We start from the raw sequence: 19,494 nt of genomic DNA on the forward strand, positions 1-19,494 counted from the left end.
CAACATATTTGAGCATTTAGATATAATATCAAACTCAAACCAGACCAGAACTGTTTCTTTTGGCGTTCATGGCCAAAGAAAATATCACACTTAAGCAACAGAGAACTCAAATTAGCTTGTCCGAGTTAATATTCAGAAAAATAGCATGATCCAGAATCAATGCCATTTTAGAGAGACATCCACCTGGAGACTCAGAAATTACACAAAACACAAGTTAGAACTTGTCCTTAAAAGTATTTTATTTACTTATCTCCCCCCCACCCCACCCCCAGAGGATGATCTTAAATCTTCCATCAGAGGACTTCAGTTTAAAAAAATACATGTTCCATCTGTCTTTCAGAATTAAAATAACCCTGTTTCAGGTTCACCTAAACCACTTGAGATGAACAATATTAATTTTATTATTATTATCATCACTCATTATCATCATCATCAATGTGTGTTTATTAATGGATTAAGACCAGTAACATTATTTGCTGAAAATAGAGAGAGGTCATGGAAGGCTGCATTACATTTTACAAACACAGATGTGTGTGTGTCTATATGTGTGTTTGTGTGTGTGTCTGTGTGTGTGTAGGGTTAGGGCAAACAATCATCATGAATTCCAAGAATGATTATGACTAAAAAAAATAAATAAAATATGATCAAATACTGTCAGTCATACTATAACAACACACTGAGATGGCAGCGTATGACAATGTTATTGGGTACTTCAAAAATATTGGCACTTTAAATGGAGATGCATTTGTTACGGATTACAAATATGTATGTTCCTTAAATCTGTTGTAGTGTATAATAGTGTATCTACAGTCACACTGAAAAGAATATAGACTAAAAACTACACCCAGAGATGACGCTTTCTTAGTCAGTAGAACGATTAAAATACTTAAAATAAGCTTGCTTAAAAGCATATCAATCTGCCATTATCAGGTTGGATCCATCATTATTGCCTAATTCAGTGAAGCAATGAAAAAAAATAAATACATTAACGTGACTGTTTAACGGCTGTTTCAAGTACGATACACTAATACATGTCATGACTGGTTTAGTGTCTGATTTAATCTTCCTTGTATTCTGACTAAACTAACCTTAAAAACACTTTATAATCCATGACCATATTTATTCATCATTACGTTGTTGTGGTGCTGAAGATCTGTTTTCAAAAGGTGCCTTTATTGACATTATAACTTTTCCAGGACTGATATATTTGCTTTGTGTAACATGATGTAGAAATCTGTTAAAAATTGGCTTTTAAACAGACTTTGTGCCACAACCGTGTTAGAACGTTCAGAAATTCTAGTGAATCGCACACTCCTTCCTGCTGTGCTTTATGCATCAGAAGTTGTTCCTTTATGGCAGAGATCCTCAAAACTGGCCCACGAGATCCACTTTCCTGCAGAGTTTAGCTCTAACCTTAATCAAACACACCCGAGCACACTAATCAGTGTCTTCAGGATCATTAGAAAATCACAGGTAGAGGAGTTTGATCAGGGATTGGAGCTAAACTCTGCAGTGGATTGGCCTCAAGGGAAAGATTTGAGGAACCCTGCTTTACGGCAACCGATTCTGAATATTTCTTTAACCGTCATGATGCAACAATAAGTACCTGAATTTGTTCTCGCTATGTTCAGGAGTGGAATTGTGTTCCAAAAACCTGGATCACTTTCAAATTTTGTCAGTTTTTGTTTTTTTTAAGAAAAAAAACCTGTGCAAACAATTTTACATAAAAACCTGACTCCATAAAATAAATAAATAAAAAGATATACTGATCTATTGATTACAACAACCTTTTCTTTAACGTTGGAAAACAAGACTCTGTAGAAACCGCTCTGTTTTAACTGAATCGCTGGATGATATGTGGCAAAAATAAACATTGATTGAGCTAAAGCCTTCCCCACTTCTCTATTTAAATAGAGCTGCATGTACGTATGTGCCCCCTGTGTGTGTGTGTTTGTGTGTGTGTGCCTGTGTCTTTATGGAGCTCGCCTGTCCCTCTTAGTCAGAAGGTAGCACTGGATGGTACGAAGGCGGTCTTTAGCAGGTCCGAACTCTGGCTGGAGCTTTAGAGTGGATTCATACCAGTGCATTGCTTTTTCAAACTCTTCCTGTAAAACCAGAGCAGAGCAGAAGGTTGAGGAAGGTGAAATGCAGCTTGTCTATCGATGACGGTCAAGTGCTCACCAAAAACTCACCATTGCTATGTATACATTAGCGAGCGTAAAATGGTTTACGACGAAATGAGGAGCGATCTCTACGGCCATGCGGGCCACGGTCAGTGCGTCCTCCCACAGACGGGCGTTCTGGAAGATGTTAGCCAGGCTGATCAGGGGAACATCCTGCAAGAAGAGAGAACATCCATCTAGAAATTGAAAAGAGAAGTACTCAGCTGCACTAAAACAAAGGTTAATATCTGATTGGTGGAGCCACATTAAAAACTGATAATTGAATACTGGATTAATGAATCAGGTTTAAACCAAAAAAGCAGTTACACTTAAAACAAGACCTATTTTTGCCTTTTATGTTGCTCATATAACTATACTATACTATAACTATTACTTAGTTGAAGCACCTTTATTTATCACAACATTCAATCTCTTTAGATTAAAAGTCGATCAGTTTCACACATCCTGACTTCAATATTTTGCCATTCTTCCCCCCAAAAGCATTTTAGGGTCAGCTGTGTGACACAGGATAGACAAGAGAAAACCTGTTAACTACTATTAGACCACTGGTACCTTCATGTGGTGAGGAGCAGAGTTTAGAGCCTGACGCAGACAGTCGATGGCCTTCCTCCCCTGACCCTTCACTCTCCAGTACAGCGCCGCCATACTGGACAGAACCCATGAGGTCTGGTTCTAATGGACGAGGCCAAAGACACCATACAAAAATCAACAGTCCATCAAACATATAGCCGGACACAAGTATTTATCATAGATAACAGTGTGCTTTGTAACAGTGTACTACCCTTTGTGGAAAATAAAAAAGCAAGCTTCAGAATCAGGGGTGTACAAAATCATTAGTAAGTCCAAATGCCCAAGACAAGCAGAATACATGTCTATAGCAGTTGTTTTTTTTGTGAACCAGCAGGTCCAGCTGTGTTCATATGATGATCACCACAAATTTAATTAAATTCAGTGCGCCTCAACTGCTGAAACTATATCTTATTAACTTATATTAACTAATTTCCCTTCGTTTGTATTAGTGCATTTAATCAGCCACATATTATTACATTTTGTTAGCTACCACTTTTTAGCCTCGTTAATTAGATTTATGGAAAACTAAAACATATTCCATGCGCCTGGTGGGCTAGGTAATAAATGTATTATCTCTGTCCACTCCTGCCAAACAGGTCTTAGCCACAACATACTTATGGTGAGGTGATATGCGTAAGTTTAATGTTTAAGCTAAACCATTACTATATTGTTTCACTATGATTAGATAAGCCAAAATAAACACATGGTGTAGTTTATATACTGAGAAAGGCCATTTCTGAGACAAACCAACCCCAACTATACCTTTTCCAAGACTTTGGCCAAACGGGTTCCCACTTGCTCAAAGGACTGCGGCAAAAACTTATCCTTTCCCAAATTTTGCAGAACCTGAGAAGGACACACAGTGAGGTAGGTGAGTGAGGGTTAGACTACTAGTAAGAGACCACACGCTGTAACCTGAATGCCACTAACACACAAACACACACACACACCTCTTTGAGCTGACTCTCCCCAGTATAGTGGATGCTGCCGCGGTTGGCCACTCCCCCCAGATGGTCTAGTGTGTGCATGCTGGCAGGCAGATTAGCATTGCACACTGGTTCTGCAGAAGGCTCCTGCAGTGGCGTGGCAAAGTCTATATGTTCTGTGATGCTACACAGAGAACACAGAGCAAATAAAGAAGACAAAGAATATTAGCAAAAGGGAATACGTAGATTACTTAGTGAAGATGTTCTGGCATTGGAGGGACATGTGCCCTAACGCATTTTATAAATCAGTTAATCTGATAGTATGGAGTGAAACATCTTTGTGGGTGTCAATAACATAATGTTATCTGTTAACGCTTGGGTTTTCCCAATCTGCATACTACTACAGTAAGCAAGCAGTATCACTACTGGAACAGAGTTGGAGTCTCCTGCCTATGATATAAATCCTGTATTGTAGCTATTACAACATTTCCATGACAATTTGTAAAATGGGGAAAATAAGCATCTACCCTGCACAAGCATAATGCTAAAGCACTTCCTGAATTGTCGAAGTATCTTATCGGCTCAACACGTTAGAAATTCAAGAGGACATGAACACAAGTTTTTGAAATACTAAAAAATTGAGAGCCTGTAAACCACTTGGTTCAAATCAGATACTGAAGCTCCGTCCCCATTGGGAAAACCATTCAAAAGCAAAAGTTGGGCTAACATTACACAGTGTATTATAACTTTATAATTCTAAGATGCTGTTATCATTCATACAAGCCTTGTCATTTGCCTCTTTTAAGATAAAATTTAGCGGTTAGTTCAGACAATCTCTTATTTGTTGTGACATGGAGAGAGAATGTGCTGTAGCAAAATTTCAATTTTGGTAAACTTAGATAGTTTCTATGTGAAAACATCCTTAAAGATCTGAATGTGTACATTACATTCAATAAATAAGCATACTCAATATTTTTGGCAGACACAGCCAGCCAGGTGCTTGCCACAGTAGTGAGGTCTACACGCCGTGTGCGCTGACACTCTTCTGGTCCTGGCCAACCCATACTGCTGTAGTCCTTCCACCTTTCTGCAAAACACAAACAACTGTCCCTAAAAAAGTTCGGTACTCTATACAGAATACTGCACATGGAAGAAAGCAGTCAGTTTATATGGCACGAACCTGAAGGTCCAGGGGATGGAATGGTAGGACCGCTGATCTCCAGGACGGAGTTTGCCGCTGAGGAGTCACTCTGAGAGGAATCCTCTTCACCTGCCCAGCTCTCAGAAATCTCAGCCTCAGCCTTGGGCTTTCGCATTCGCTTCACCTGGAATGTGATCTGGAAGTCCAGAACAATAAATATAAACCTTACAGTGAGTAGATCTTTTAGATAAAATAACAGAAATAAAAATTAATTTCCTTGGGAAAGATACAGAGATGTTGTTTTCTGACAGTCTAAAGCTTACCCATTCTGCTCCTTCATCATCCTCACAGTTCCCAAAGCAGGCACTGTCGCTATTGGCCCCCATCACCTTGTCGTTTTTCAGAACACGGATCCCTCGTAGGTCCCCACGCTTCCCACTCACATCCAGTGCCCCCTCAAACGCTCCCATCAGCTCCTCATGCAACTGCCACTGCTCTTCTCCTTCCAGACCTCCTTTCTTATCTTCCCCTTGCTCCTGCTGGCCCACCTCTCCTGAGCCATTACTGTCCACCACTACCTCTACAAAGGTGAATAGGGAGGGAGAGGGAGGGAGAGAGAGGGAGAGAGAGAGAGAGAGAGGGGGATAAAAATGAGTCACTGATGCTCAATGATGGGTCCAATTTGAAGCAAAACAAATACTTACTCTCAAACAGGAGCGAGTCCTTCAATGCAGTTCCAGGCATGGCATCAGTGGTTCCCGTTTCTTGCCTTTCCTCAGATTCCCAGTCCTCCACCTCAATGTCCTCTACTCTCTCACAACCTGAACCATCTGCACATCAAACACACGATATATTCACACACGAACATCATTACTGTTTCGTTACGAAATGTTTATAATACACAGCTGAGACGACTGCTTAAAAAATAACTAGATTATTTTTTCTTTACAAATTGATATGGGTGTCTTCTCTTTGTCTAAAGTAATCTAAATTTGATGTTTTGAACACCCAAATATCACTGAGCACAGTTTGAGAATTGAAAATGACTGTTTCTTACTTACTATGGCGAGTCTTTAGGGAAGAAATGAGGGTAATTATTTGACACTTTACAGTAGGAACAATGCTATTCTTTCAAGTCACTATAACACTATGTCTAATATCAATATAAGCTGCACTGGATTCCACTACATGCCAAACAAAGGAAATTTGCAAATCATTTCAAAAATATACCTCCTTTAATGTTAAAACTGTCCTATTTTTGCTCTAGCAAAAGCGAAAAGTCGCACAGGGAGAGGTGAAACTTGGGATAAAACACAAATGCGCTCAAGTCTACAGCTGTATATTAATACCTGAATCAATAGCACTGCATGTGTCTCCCCCCCAAATTTGGAGAGGACAATGAATTCATTTTTCTCTGCAGAATAGAACAGCCTCTAAATAAAGTTTGAGCTATTTTCAGCCTGTTGAATTATTGAGTGCAAGATTTCTCCACTTCAAAGCCCTTTGGCTTGATGGGGAACAGCGTCAGGGGAAAAGAGTGCTGAACTACAGGGGAAGCAGAGAAAAAAAAGAAAAAAAGAAAAAAAGAAAAAAAAAAGAGAGAGAGAGTGGGAGGTGGAAGAGAAGGCAAACCAAGAATAGAAAATGCAGTGGAGAGAGAGCTAAAAACAGATGAGAGATTACAGTGACTGAGCTATTAAAAGACCTCGACCCACAACACAACCGAGGCTGAAACACAAGGGATTAGAGCAAAGAGACTGCAAGACAAGGAAAAGCGGATGGTGCAATATGGTAGCAGACTGGGGTAAACTCAGGTTAATATAAACTTCACCTTAGAGCAGGGCAGGATTTATAAAACTAATACACTACTAACAGAAGTATATTAACAATATTGCAAGCTTAAGTGTACATTTAAAGTGTTACTGTGACTAAACAATCAAATAAACACGTATTGACTTATTAATAAATTACTGCCTATTGTAATTAGCAGCCATTAGTGGCAACAGAACTCACGCTGACAGATCTGGTGCTGGAGCTTGTATAGGAAAGGGTAGAACTGCAGGCAGCGCAGCAGAGGCAGGCTAGTACGACACTGGCTGCAGCTGCCACTCAGAGACAGGGTGTGCCGGAACAGGGTCAATGCACCAGTCAGGTTCCCTCGAGAGAGCTGCACACTCACCATGCTCAGCAGAGTGTGAGGCTTAATGCAATGAGTGAACAGGAAAGTCAGTAAAATATAGGACCACACTGGACAGTTCATCCATTGAAGAAAAAAAAAAAAACATCATATAATTATACAGCTCTGGAAAAAAATAAGAGACCACTGCAAAATAATCAGTTTTCTTCCAGGTGCATGTATTGGTGAGATGAACAGTTTTGTTTCATTTTTTGTGAACTGCTGACAATATTTCTCCTAAATTCAAAATATAACTATTGTTATTTAGAGTGTATATTTAAAGGAAATGACAACACATCAAAATAACCCAAGATCATGCAGTATTCGCAGAGCTTTACTAACTCAAATAAAACAAAATGCAAATAATTTGTAAACAAATTGTGGTAATGCTTTGGCTAAATAACATTAAGAAATCAGTATTTGGTGGAATAACCCCGATTTGCATGCGTTTTGGCACCAGTTTTTCATATTGCTGTTGGGTAACTTTATACCACTCTTTTTTGCAAAAAAGCAAACAGCTCAGCTTTGCTTGATGGTTTGTGACCATCCATCTTCCTCATGATGACATTCCAGAGGTTTTCAGTAGGGTTCAAATCTGGAGATTGGGCAGTGGTCTCTTATTTTTTTCCCAGAGCTGTATATAATAGTAATACCATAATAATGTTATCTATGATAGAAGCTAAAATAATATTGTAATAAAAACCTTTTGTTTTGTGAACAATAATTTAGCAAAATCATATGAATATGGTGGCATCTAGGGTGATGCTGATAATCAAAGTAAGAACCACTGTAAACTTTAAGATGTAATTTGTTTCAGATTTGACAGTAATGATGTGTTGTGATTAGGTTTTATATAATGTAAAAGTAATTTCTTTTAATGCAAGAATTGGCATCAAATCTTTGAACTGATTTTTTTCCCTTGTAAAAGTAATAACTAGAGGTGGAAAAAAACAATATTCATATCTTTTGCTATGCCTTTGAGGAAAACCTGTAATTTTCAGAACAATGTATATGGTAGATAATGCGAGAATATTGAAACTATTGTTATGTAAAATATTATAACTTTCTCCCTCCCTTACTAAGCACTATAAAACATGACTGCTGATCACTATCCAAGGGAAGCGATATGTCTTGTGTACCTCTGAGGCGTTGATCTCCACGGCCTGCTGCAGGAGCTCCTGGGCTTCATGGTGGAGGCCGTAGTGGAGCAGCAGGTTGGCCGTGTTGACTAGTGGCACATTTTTGTGCTGAGGTGGAGCTGAGTGCAGGGCCTGGCGCAGACACTGCAGAGCTTGTGTACCATTTCCCTGAGCTCTCCAAAAGAGCCCTGCCTCATTCTGAACAAGCCACCGTGGCACACTCATCTACAAGCACAGTGAGTAAAAAAAAAAAAAAAAAAACAAGCTTCAAACCACACTGATACAGTAGTACAGATTCCTGCATTCATCCTGATTCAGCTCGTCTTAAAATAGTTAGCCTAGATATTTCTGGAAGTCTTTCTTTTCTAGAGCAGAAATTTGCTGTCCAGTCAGTATTTTTCCCAAGCACCTGCTAATGTGGAACAAAAATGAGGTCATGACAACACATTTTATCATCACTACAAGCAGTCGTTTGTCTTTACCTTCTCCAGAGTACTTGCTATCATTGCACCCATTTGTTCCATAGTCCACCCTTCACCACGTTTCAGCAATACCTGCAGACCAACAAACACATACATGCACATAATATTACGAGGTTCACTTTAACACTTAATTCACTTTAACATTTAAGTCACTTCATCTTTGTGTTGTTACATGACTGAGGACATGTAATTATACAGGATTATAAGAAAAGATTCAATAAACAGTTTGGTCTAAACCGTTTTAAAACAGTTTAGTTTTCTTCCTTTTAGCATGTGTATACTTGTATTCAGTATTTTTATTGCAGGAAAGCATGAGTGATTGTATTTCATTTATTTATCTTCCTTACCAAAATCCATTAGCAAACATGAAAACTCCTTATTCAGACAGTAATCATTTTATATTAGGAGCTGGATAATTCAGTTTGCTACAGGTGCTAATGAGGTTTTTCTACTTCCAATCCTAAGAAAATTGAATTTTCCTAAGAAAAAAGATTTCTAAAATACCTGAAAACATAACTATTCCTTGAAAGGATCATGTTCAATGCAAAATTTCAGTGCATATTTCTGAGTAAATTATCATTGCTTTGCGGATGAAGTATGAAAATATAAAACAGCAGATACAAAAAACTTGCACCAATGAATTCCTTAAACAAATCCCATGGCACAGGTAGATGCTTAACATCTACTCCCAATTCAACTGTGTTTGACAGTCAAATATTTTCAGTGAAATTAACTACAGCATTAAAGTCACCATTTTCCCTACCATACAACGGCCACCAAACAGGAAGGATGAAAGTGAAAGTTAAAGTGTTAAAGTACCGTTAAAGTGTGCACAATTTACCCTAGGTGTTGGCTCATATCAGACAAATAGGACAGTGCACACCTTAAAGAGACAAACCTATATCAGTGATGTGTTTGACTATTGGCTGGTCTGACTATTTATGTCCTTCCTAGATAAACATATCTGTTATTTTATACACAGAATTAAAAGAATAGCTGCTATGTAATATATAATTTCTATCCCCCAAATGTCTTTAATGGAGCTGATTAGAATGGAAAACCATATATAAACAGGAGAAATGGCACAGTCCTGTTTTGCTAAAAAGCCTCCCTTAATATTTCCATATCACGTATCATCATGCTTTTAAATCTAGGAAAATCTGGCATGTACTGTGTAAATTTCAAAGAGTTGAGTTTATCAGGATTCTTGTTATAGATATTTAAATGAATATATTACATCTTACATGGGAGAGTATTGTGTTTACTGAAATATAAGGAAATTAAAAGTGCCATGAAATTAACCTAATCAAGCTGTGACACCAGCCAAGCAGCCTCTCGAGCTATATGAACTTAAGCTTTCCATTATTGAGCATTATTGACTGCTCAGTAGTTATAAAATCAGTGTTTTGTATGTTTGTGCATAAATATAGAAAGACCAATCAAACCTGAGTAGCGTGCGGATCGGGCAGCTGTTTCCCCTGCAAGGACCAGGCTACAGATGTCAGAGGGTCACCAGGCAAGGGCTGAGCTTTTAAACTGCAGTCTGGGGTCTCGAGAGAGACTGGGGGACTCCTGTTCACATACAAGCTACTCTTTACCCTGGACAGAGCAAGACATAGAAAGCGTGAGAATAAGCTTCGTTCATGTTTCAGAAAGTAAAATGCTCAATGTTAAAACTAGCAATCTTAATACATAGAAATCTTGCAAGTCAAGGCACATAGCAGTACATAAGGATTACAGAATGAAAGTGATCTAGTCTTGATTTGAATTGGTTATATGCTATACACATCAGGATAACTCTGTGTATTTTGCTTTGCTGTCTTTAGAGGACTAATGTAAAAATCATTGACACTCTAGAGGCTTCTGGGAAAAAAGTAAATGCAGTTTTTAAAAAAAAAAGAGGAAAAAAAGGATTTTCTTTAATAGACTCCAAGTGCGTGAAATGTTTACATTGTTACTTATGCTGAGGTTAAGCACAAGCAATAATACAGCTCTATATATTACTAAGTGAGAATGCATTTATCTGTCTCACCTGAGGCCATGACTCTCTGGGGGAAGAAAAAAGGTGGGCAGCAGGTTAGCAGAGGGAACGGTGGGGAAACGCTGAGCACAGTCTGAACTTCTCGGCCACAGCATGCCATGGGTTTCCTATTTAACATGGGAAGACTTCAGATTTTTGAACTGTAATACAGAATACCTGGAACACATACACTGACCAGGTATAACATTATGACCACCTGCCTAATATTGTGTTGGTCCCCCTTTTGCTGCCAAAACAGCCCTGACCCATCATGCACTGTGTATTCTGACACCTTTCTATCAGAACCAGCATTAACTTCTTCAGCAATTTGAGCAACAGTAGCTCGTCTGTTGGATTCAGATCACACGGGCCAGCCTTCATTCCCCATGTGCATCATCATGTGCAGCATGTGCATCCCTGTCGCCGGTTCACCACTGTTCATTCCTTGGACCACTTTTGATAGATACTGACCACTGCAGACCGGGAACACCCCACAAGAGCTGCAGTTTTGGAGATGCTCTGATCGAGTGGTCTAGCCATCACAATTTGGCCCTTGTCAAACTCGCTCAAATCCTTAAGCTTGCCCATTTTTCCTGCTTCTAACACATCAACTTTGAAGACAAAAGGAAGACAAAAGGGTCACAGCTGCCTAATATATCCCACCCACTTACAGGTGCCAAGACAAGGAGATAATCAGTGTTATTCACTTCACCTCTCACTGCTTATAATGTTATTTCTGATCGGCGTATATACTCTCAAAAACCTGAAGCTGTCCATCAAATGCCTGCCTTTTCTCAGGATTATCTGTCTTTTTTATTGGAGTTTTCTTGTCAAATATAATTACAGACATTCAAGTAAACTTGAAATGAAGAGTCTGGAAACACGCATAGATACAAATCAACAAACTAACGATAGAGGCCAAGAAAATATAGGAGGGAAAAAGTTACTTTCATTTTATCGCTGCAAGTTCACCATTAGGCGTTCCAGCAAAGAAAGCGTTAGTGTATACAATTCACTGCTGTATATAAGATGAAGGAGAAACAGTGTGTCTTGTTTGCTCTCTACTGTCTTCACTCTCATTGCTAGTCATGTTAGTCACATTTGCATTAAACTTTATGCAAATAAAGCAATAAGGAGTAGTAGCAATAGTTTTGTCAGGCCTCTGGAAATGTCCACAAAAATGTTCACTTGCTGCCTAATATATCCCACCCACTAACAGGCACCATGATGAGGAGACAATCAGTGTTACTCACTTCACCTGTCAGTGCTCATAATGTTATGCCTGATTGGTGTATATCCTAATACAAATGAAAGAGACTACATAAATGCACTATTACACTCAGTGGAATACCATAACACAGAACAGTAGACAGAGAGATCAGGAGACAAAATCTTACAGCATTAGAGGAGGATTCCTTGTCCCAGTGTGCTGCTGGCACATCTCCTCCAGACATGGTGGAGTACGGCTGCGGGCTGCGACTCTCATTCACACTCAGCTCCGACACCAGAGCCACGGTGCCGGCTACGGACACCTCCTCACCAAACTGCATGTGTACACACAATAAACACTGTCACTAAAATACACCTCGTATTCAAGAAGTTTCAAACAATAATTTTACAAGTTTGGTTTGTGTATATATAAAAAGCTAAACCAACAGTTTTTAAAATTCTAGTCAAACTGGCACCAACAACCATGCCACGGTCAACCTCACTGAGATCAGACCCCTTTCTGATGTTCTGATCTGAAGCTCGACACCACTATCTGCATGATTTTATGTTCTGTGCTGCTGCCAGATTGGTTAAATGATAAATCAGCAGGAGTACAGGTCTACCTATTAAAATGGCTGATAAGTATATATTTGTATAAATTGTATATATTACATTATACTGTATAAGCAAGTCATTAGACCTACTGGTTACAGAGAAATGGCTCTTTTAATGTATAAAACACCTTAATTCATATACACTATATTGCCAAAAGTATTCGCTCACCTGCCTTGACTCTCATATGAACTTAAGTGACATCCCATTCCTAATCCATAGGGTTCAATATGACGTCGGTCCACCCTTTGCAGCTATAACAGCTTCAACTCTTCTGGGAAGGCTGTCCACAAGGTTTAGGAGTGTGTTTATGGGAATTTTTGACCATTCTTCCAGAAGTGCATTTGTGAGGTCACACACTGATGTTGGACGAGAAGGCCTGGCTCTCAGTCTCCGCTCTAATTCATCCCAAAGGTGTTCTATCGGGTTGAGGTCAGGACTCTGTGCAGGCCAGTCAAGTTCATCCACACCAGACTCTGTCATCCATGTCTTTATGGACCTTGCTTTGGTCACTGGTGCACAGTCATGTTGGAAGAGGAAGGGGCCAGCTCCAAACTGTTCCCACAAAGTTGGGAGCATGGAATTGTCCAAAATGTCTTGGTATGCTGAAGCATTCAGAGTTCCTTTCACTGGAACTAAGGGGCCAAGCCCAGCTCCTGAAAAACAACCCCACACCATAATCCCCCCTCCACCAAACTTTACACTTGGCACAATGCAGTCAGACAAGTACCGTTCTCCTGGCAACCGCCAAACCCAGACTCGTCCATCAGATTGCCAGATGGAGAAGCGCGATTCGTCACTCCAGAGAACGTGTCTCCACTGCTCTAGAGTCCAGTGGCGGCGTGTTTTACACCACTGCATCCGACGCTTTGCATTGCACTTGGTGATGTTTGGCTTGGATGCAGCTGCTCAGCCATGGAAACCCATTCCATGAAGCTCTCTGCGCACTGTTCTTGAGCTAATCTGAAGGCCACATGAAGTTTGGAGGTCTGTAGTGATTGACTCTGCAGAAAGTTGGCGACCTCTTCGCACTATGCGCCTCAGCATCCGCTGACCCCGCTCCGTCAGTTTACGTGGCCTACCACTTCGTGGCTGAGTTGCTGTCGTTCCCAAACACTTCCACGTTCTTATAATACAGCTGACAGTTGACTGTGGAATATTTAGGAGCGAGGAAATTTCACGACTGGATTTGTTGCACAGGTGGCATCCTATCACAGTTCCACGCTGGAATTCACTGAGCTCCTGAGAGCGACCCATTCTTTCACAAATGTTTGTAAAAACAGTCTGCATGCCTAGGTGCTTGATTTTATACACCTGTGGCCATGGAAGTGATTGGAACACCTGATTCTGATTATTTGGATGGGTGAGTGAATACTTTTGGCAATATAGTGTACTTCTATGATTTCTATGACTACACATTCAGCACTATCATGGTATAACTTGATCATGCACTGCATTTAAAATAAGTAATTTTAAGTAAGTAAATAAATAAATAAACAAACACCACACAGAGAGTAGGTTAATCCAGAGGAAGTTTATCTCAAAGCTGCTGCACATATTTGAGCATTGCTGTACTCAAGTATGTGCACTAACCTGGATGTAGTGCACATTCTCATACAGATCTCCCCGATGATAACGGACAGGTAAGTCAAATGGGCAGAACAGGCTGTACTGCTGCTGACCAAGACGGCACACCTGGTGGTTACCTGACAAAAACACAAATAAGTCATTATCAGTTCATTTGTTAGTACCACTGTGTGACAACCAGGATACATCCGACACACCTACATAACCAAACTGCCTATTGTTTACTAAGGTCATTGCACAATATTGCGCATTGAAATACTTGTGTGAGCATGGATCTGAACCAAGTTGACGGCAGACTGGTAGCCTATCTCACCAAGCTGTGCCTCTTTGGCCATCTGTGTCTCATGGATGATGTTGCGTAGAATCTGTTCCTCCTGGATTAGCTTGTGCTTGTCCAACATGCTCTGCTGCCGCAGGTAATGATCGTGCTGCTTCTGGTACTCTTTTAGTTCGTTCAGAGTACGCTGAAGAGACCTGCAAAATAAAAACAAAGCAACTGTGGGATTAGTAAAGTGTTATATCTTTTGATTGCTATGTGATTTAATATCAAAAACTTTTAGTTTTGGTTCAGAAAATCAATAAATCCTTTTAAAAAAATCTGTCCCCCATTTCCAGCAGTTTTATAACCAAAATGTAACCAGATATGGACATTTACTAATAACACATATGTTGCCAAGGATTATGGTTTTAAGTTCCTCTAGCATTAAGAACGTAGTAACAGCCAATTCAGCATCTACATGCATACAAAATTAGGATTATATTATTAATATTATTTCTCTGGTGGTCGTTTAAATAATTAAAGTTTCTCGAATGCTTGTCATGGTGATAAAATAATGCCACCACTAGATCATGCCCATGAATGCAGAATTGTGGTTTTTAAATATTGCTGCAGAAATGTAGAAATCTACAGAGCAGATACAGATTAGGCCATTAGTTCCAGATCCTGAACTATCACCATGTCAGCCAAAAATGTTGAACTACTGTTTAAAAATGTCTATTGATCCCTGGTTGTAATTCTGCTAATATTATATTTACATTTATCAATGTAAGCAAATGGCTAAGAATCACAGTCAATTAAACATGAGAAACGACGGTCACTAATTACTTTAGTTAACTGAAATCTCTTGCATTTCAAAATATAGTATAGTATATTATATATATATATATATATAAACAAATAATACAATAGCTTTTACATGGAATGCCAAATTCCCTGTGTTATATTTATTATTCAGTTATTACAGTTGTCTTTTCATATTTGCTAAAATACATTTATGCTGGGAGTCTAAGGAAATATCAGGAAAGACTGGAACAGCTCCCTGTAGGACCCCGTTATAGAGCATCCCTTTTTTCCCCCCTCCCTCTCTCACCGGTGCTGAGCCTCGAGCCGCTGCTCGAGCTTCTGCTGACACAGGACAGCGTGCTTCCTCCTCAGAGCCTGCTCAAAGCCTGGCTGAGCCTGCAGAGCCTGCTCATAGCAGAGCACTGAGTGATTGTATTCCCCCAACATCTGATAGAGAATGACAAATATGTTCAGAAACCAGCCAATCAAAGAGTTTACATGTGACCACCCTTAAAGAGTTACTCTCACTGAGGTATTTGGCACTCACAGCGTAGATGTTGCCAAGTGTGTAGTGGCTGGTAAATAGATCAGTAGTGTGGTCCAGGGCAGCATGAGCCAAGATGGCGGCGTCTGCTGAGAAGTGAGCTCGATGCAGAATATTTGCCAAGTTGACGAGGGCTACATCCTTGTGCTGCCTATAAAAAGAAAGGTACAGTATGCAAACACATGCAAATTTAAGTCAAACGCTGAAGGACACGACCACACCGGTGTGTCACTGAAGGGCAAAAACAATGTTCAGTTCGCAGCCTGGTTTTTGGGCCTTTGGGTTTTGCAGTTGTAGATAAGACGTCTTGAGCCTGCTGAGCAGTTGCAACGGTGAAATGTAACCTAAATGTGGGATCTAAAAGTGAAGCGGACTGTTGAACTGTGGCAGCAGGGAGAATGCCTCATTAATGTTCTATCATGACAGGCTAAAAAGAGATGTGGCACTGATAGAAATAGCTGTTGAACTGCAGTTTCCTGTTTTCTTATTACATAATACACATGCCAAAAAACTGGCATTCAATTTTGTACTCCTTCCTCCAGCCACGGAACAGCTCCAAACTCAAATCTGTGTCATTTCTTTAGGCAGAACATTGATACCAATATTCCAAGAGCTTGTTTCTGTTTATGTGACCTCATTTCCTGCACAAGCCCTGATCATGCTGAAGTAAACAGGTCTATCGTTAGAGGACAATACACAAGTACATTGTATCAAGTAATAATTCTAAAATTTGACTTGAGGTATGCAATTATTCATTCTGTAGATAATCCAGATAGTGGGATTTGCTTGTACCTGGGAGAGAAGTGAAGTGCACGGATGACACAGTCCACAGCTCGCCTTGGCTCATTCTTCATACGCCAGTAGAAGGAGGCCAAATTGTAAAGCACCCAGGAGGAGGAATTCTGAACCAAATATAAATAAATATATGAGAAAATAAAACATAGCAAAAACATCTCTCTTATTATTATTCTGAACAGTCACATGCTCACCCTCAGAAGACCTTGGTGTATTCTATGGCCAACCTCATCCATGCGATGACCCAGCTTATGTGATAAAGAATTGAAGATAGGGTCATCCTTTGACAGCAAAGGTGATGTGAGGTTTACTTTCTCCTGCACACCCTGAAAGATAAGCCAAAATAAGCAATTAAAAAATAATACAGAAAAACAGGGAAGTGTTACAGGGAAAACTCTACAGAGAACAATGAGCATATTAAGAGTTAAAACTAATTTGTGTGTCTCAATGTCATCCTAGATTTATTTTATGAAGAATTTCTGTTCTCAGTGATTTTGGTTAATGGTCACATTGCCACTCGATTACATGCTGATAGTAGCACCAGTGGAAATGAACTCTTTAATAAATCATCTCTCCTTAAAGAAAATGATGCAGCAGAGCTTTAATCCCCCATGTGACATCAGACAACCACAAACGTTTCACAGGATTAATAAAAAAATGCAGCTCCATAATCACCAAACACCCCATAAATATTTCAGTATAAACATATTTAATACATTTCAGGTTGGAGGATTCCTTTATGCAACACTCAGATTAAAAGAGCATTACCCTTAAATGCTGGTATGCATGAATACTGTAGGGAAGCTCCAGAATTTCTGCACAATCGGGCTTTTCCAGGTCTGAAGGTAAAGGTGACATGAAATCCATATAATCTTCAGGACTGTAATGGACAAACACATTAAGTAGAAGAAAGATGTATTACACTGCAGCCTCAAAAACAAACCACCAGACAACAAGAGTACATCATAGCTGCTTTACTTGATGGCTTTGCTCTCCAGGGATATGAAGGTGCCGTCATAGAGGTCCAGATCCCCAAGGGGAACTTTAGCCGTTACGCAGTCGGCATCCTCTTTATAGTGACGTTGTTCTAATCCAGTGTCACGGTCTTCGTTCTCTTCGATGTGAATTTTTTGAGCAACTAGCTGCTTCTATAAAGGGCAGAAAATAAAGAACAAAAGAAACTGCAAGTCAGCATTAAACAGGAATGTGGGTGTTTTTAATCAGCATGAAATGACATCCAGTGACCTCAGGATTATAAGGTTCTACGTGGCATTTGGGTTGAAACTGAATTAAGCACAATGAAGTCATTAATGGAGAAGTTGATTCTTCTGCTTTTAGCTGTACAGGTTCTACACAGACACATTCAGAGTAATAAAAATTAAGTGTATAAAACAGGTACGAGACAGATCCACTGTTCTCGCTGGTTTTACAATTAATAAATATTCTGGCACATTATTCTACATCCACATATACTGTGACTTGCAGCAACAAAGCGAACAGAGAATATTCATTTTCAGTGATAGCTGGTATGGCAACTGCTGGTGACCAGTTGTGGACGAAGTTGATGTGTTAGATGTCGGAATAATGGGCAAGTGTAAAGATTAGATTTAAGTGAGTTTGATGAAGGGCCAAATTGTGACCACTGGATCAGAACATCTCCAAAACTGCAGATCTTGTGGGGTGTTCCCGGTCTGCAGTGGTCAGTATCTATCAAAAGTGGTCCAAGGAAGGAACAGTGGTGAACCGGCAACAGGGCCATGGATGGCCAAGGCACATTGATGCACGTGGGGAGCAAAAGGCTGGCCCGTGTGATCTGATCCAACAGACGAGCTACTGTTGCTCAAATTGCTGAAGAAGTTAATGCTGAAAGGTGCCAGAATACACAGTGCATGACCGGTCAGGGCTGTTTTGGCAGCAAAGGGGGGATCAACACAGTATTAGGCAGGTCGCCATAATGATCAGTGCAAATTTGAATGAACTTTAACATCTGGATTTTAGAAGAAAATGTCCAGCGTCCATGATCTCAAAGTGGCACTTCATTCGGGCAGAATGGTACAATACTGAAGTCGTGATTTGACGGGCAGATATCAGAGTCTGAACATCACCTCTAATTTTTTGAGGTAGTTGACACGTGTCTCCTGCTGCATGAAAAGGACGAGATGATGTGGGTGTTTCAGGTTAAGCGGAGAATCCACCTGCAAGCAAATGAGCATGAGTCACTGTCAGAAAAGAGGAAGTCTGGAGTTCATTTAAATACTAAAGTCATTTTAAAAGCTGAAATCATCATTAAAATGTCAGCAGGTTGTGTACAAATAACTGAATGGGAACTGCACTAGGTATTTAGCCAGCATGGTCAGTGGCATGTAGAGGAGGTCAGTGATAACAGAAGTCATGAAGGAATACAACATGAACCAGTTATAAATCAGAAATGTGAATAGGTTTATGGAAATAAATAGAGCTTCAATGTACTGAACAGTGGAAAAGCCTTAAATTAACTGACCTCTGGGAAACCAGGACTCCTCTTTCTCAATGCAATGCAGCTGTCAAGCCAGAGGCTAACATCTGTTTTAACATTATAACCCAACTCATTTAACCTGGCCCTCTTTTGTAATAATTATCTTTAGGTTTAAGTAACACTAAACTTCCCCACATTAACCAGATGCCTAACTCGCCACCTCAGCTAAGTTAGATAAGGAACATGGGGCTAACGTTAGCTAAATAACCAAACACAAACACTTCGAACCTGTTGTTGGATTTTTCCGTCCTCTGTAACGACCCAGTGAGTTGTAGCTCGTCCAGGTTCGATTAAAAGAATGCAAATAAAGATAAACATCCTTGCTCGGACAGACGCCTTCCATAGTACACTAAAACAGAGAGCGTTTCTCCCCGAGCTGTGTCGCTGGACTTCCGCCATTTTTCTGACTAGCTATCCATTCCATTCCTTTCGGCGTAATTTTCCTCCACCCGTATTGCGACAAGCCCCGCCTCCTGCGTTAAAACGAATACAACTGGTCTAAATGCGGGTGGTAAAAATAAAGAAGTCCCAA

The 19,494-nt window shown here is 39.9% G+C and overlaps 1 protein-coding gene across 1 annotated transcript; it reads right to left on the reverse strand.

Annotated features, from left to right (window-relative positions):
- Window positions 1–337: 337 nt before the first annotated feature.
- On the reverse strand, window positions 338–19,410 carry ttc17 (tetratricopeptide repeat domain 17). Its single transcript, XM_058382016.1, has 25 exons — window positions 19,191–19,410; window positions 18,553–18,642; window positions 17,426–17,595; window positions 17,216–17,327; window positions 16,642–16,773; window positions 16,445–16,554; window positions 15,656–15,803; window positions 15,416–15,555; window positions 14,359–14,519; window positions 14,052–14,164; window positions 12,035–12,181; window positions 10,650–10,765; window positions 10,063–10,216; window positions 8,618–8,689; window positions 8,136–8,360; window positions 6,834–7,020; window positions 5,525–5,650; window positions 5,144–5,400; window positions 4,860–5,016; window positions 4,646–4,766; window positions 3,704–3,863; window positions 3,516–3,599; window positions 2,736–2,855; window positions 2,193–2,336; window positions 338–2,105 (listed from the first exon to the last, which is right to left on the reverse strand). Exons 1-25 carry the CDS (start codon window positions 19,359–19,361, stop codon window positions 1,974–1,976), a joined length of 3,549 nt encoding a protein of 1,182 aa, XP_058237999.1. The 5' UTR covers window positions 19,362–19,410; the 3' UTR covers window positions 338–1,973.
- Between the last annotated feature and the right edge of the window lie 84 nt (window positions 19,411–19,494).

This window comes from Hemibagrus wyckioides, linkage group LG27 (genome assembly GCF_019097595.1).
Source record: "Hemibagrus wyckioides isolate EC202008001 linkage group LG27, SWU_Hwy_1.0, whole genome shotgun sequence".
NCBI classification, from domain to species: Eukaryota; Metazoa; Chordata; class Actinopteri; order Siluriformes; family Bagridae; genus Hemibagrus; species Hemibagrus wyckioides.

Coding starts and splice junctions, on each gene's coding strand:
- ttc17 (XM_058382016.1), bottom strand. CDS start 19,361: ATGGCGGAAGTCCAGCGACACAGCTCGGGGAGAAACGCTCTCTGTTTT. Junction 5,651..6,833: donor CCAGCACCAGATCTGTCAGC/GTGAGTTCTGTT, acceptor TTTGATGTGCAG/ATGGTTCAGGTTGTGAGAGA. Junction 3,864..4,645: donor GTGTCTGCCAAAAATATTGA/GTATGCTTATTT, acceptor TTCTCTGTGTAG/CATCACAGAACATATAGACT.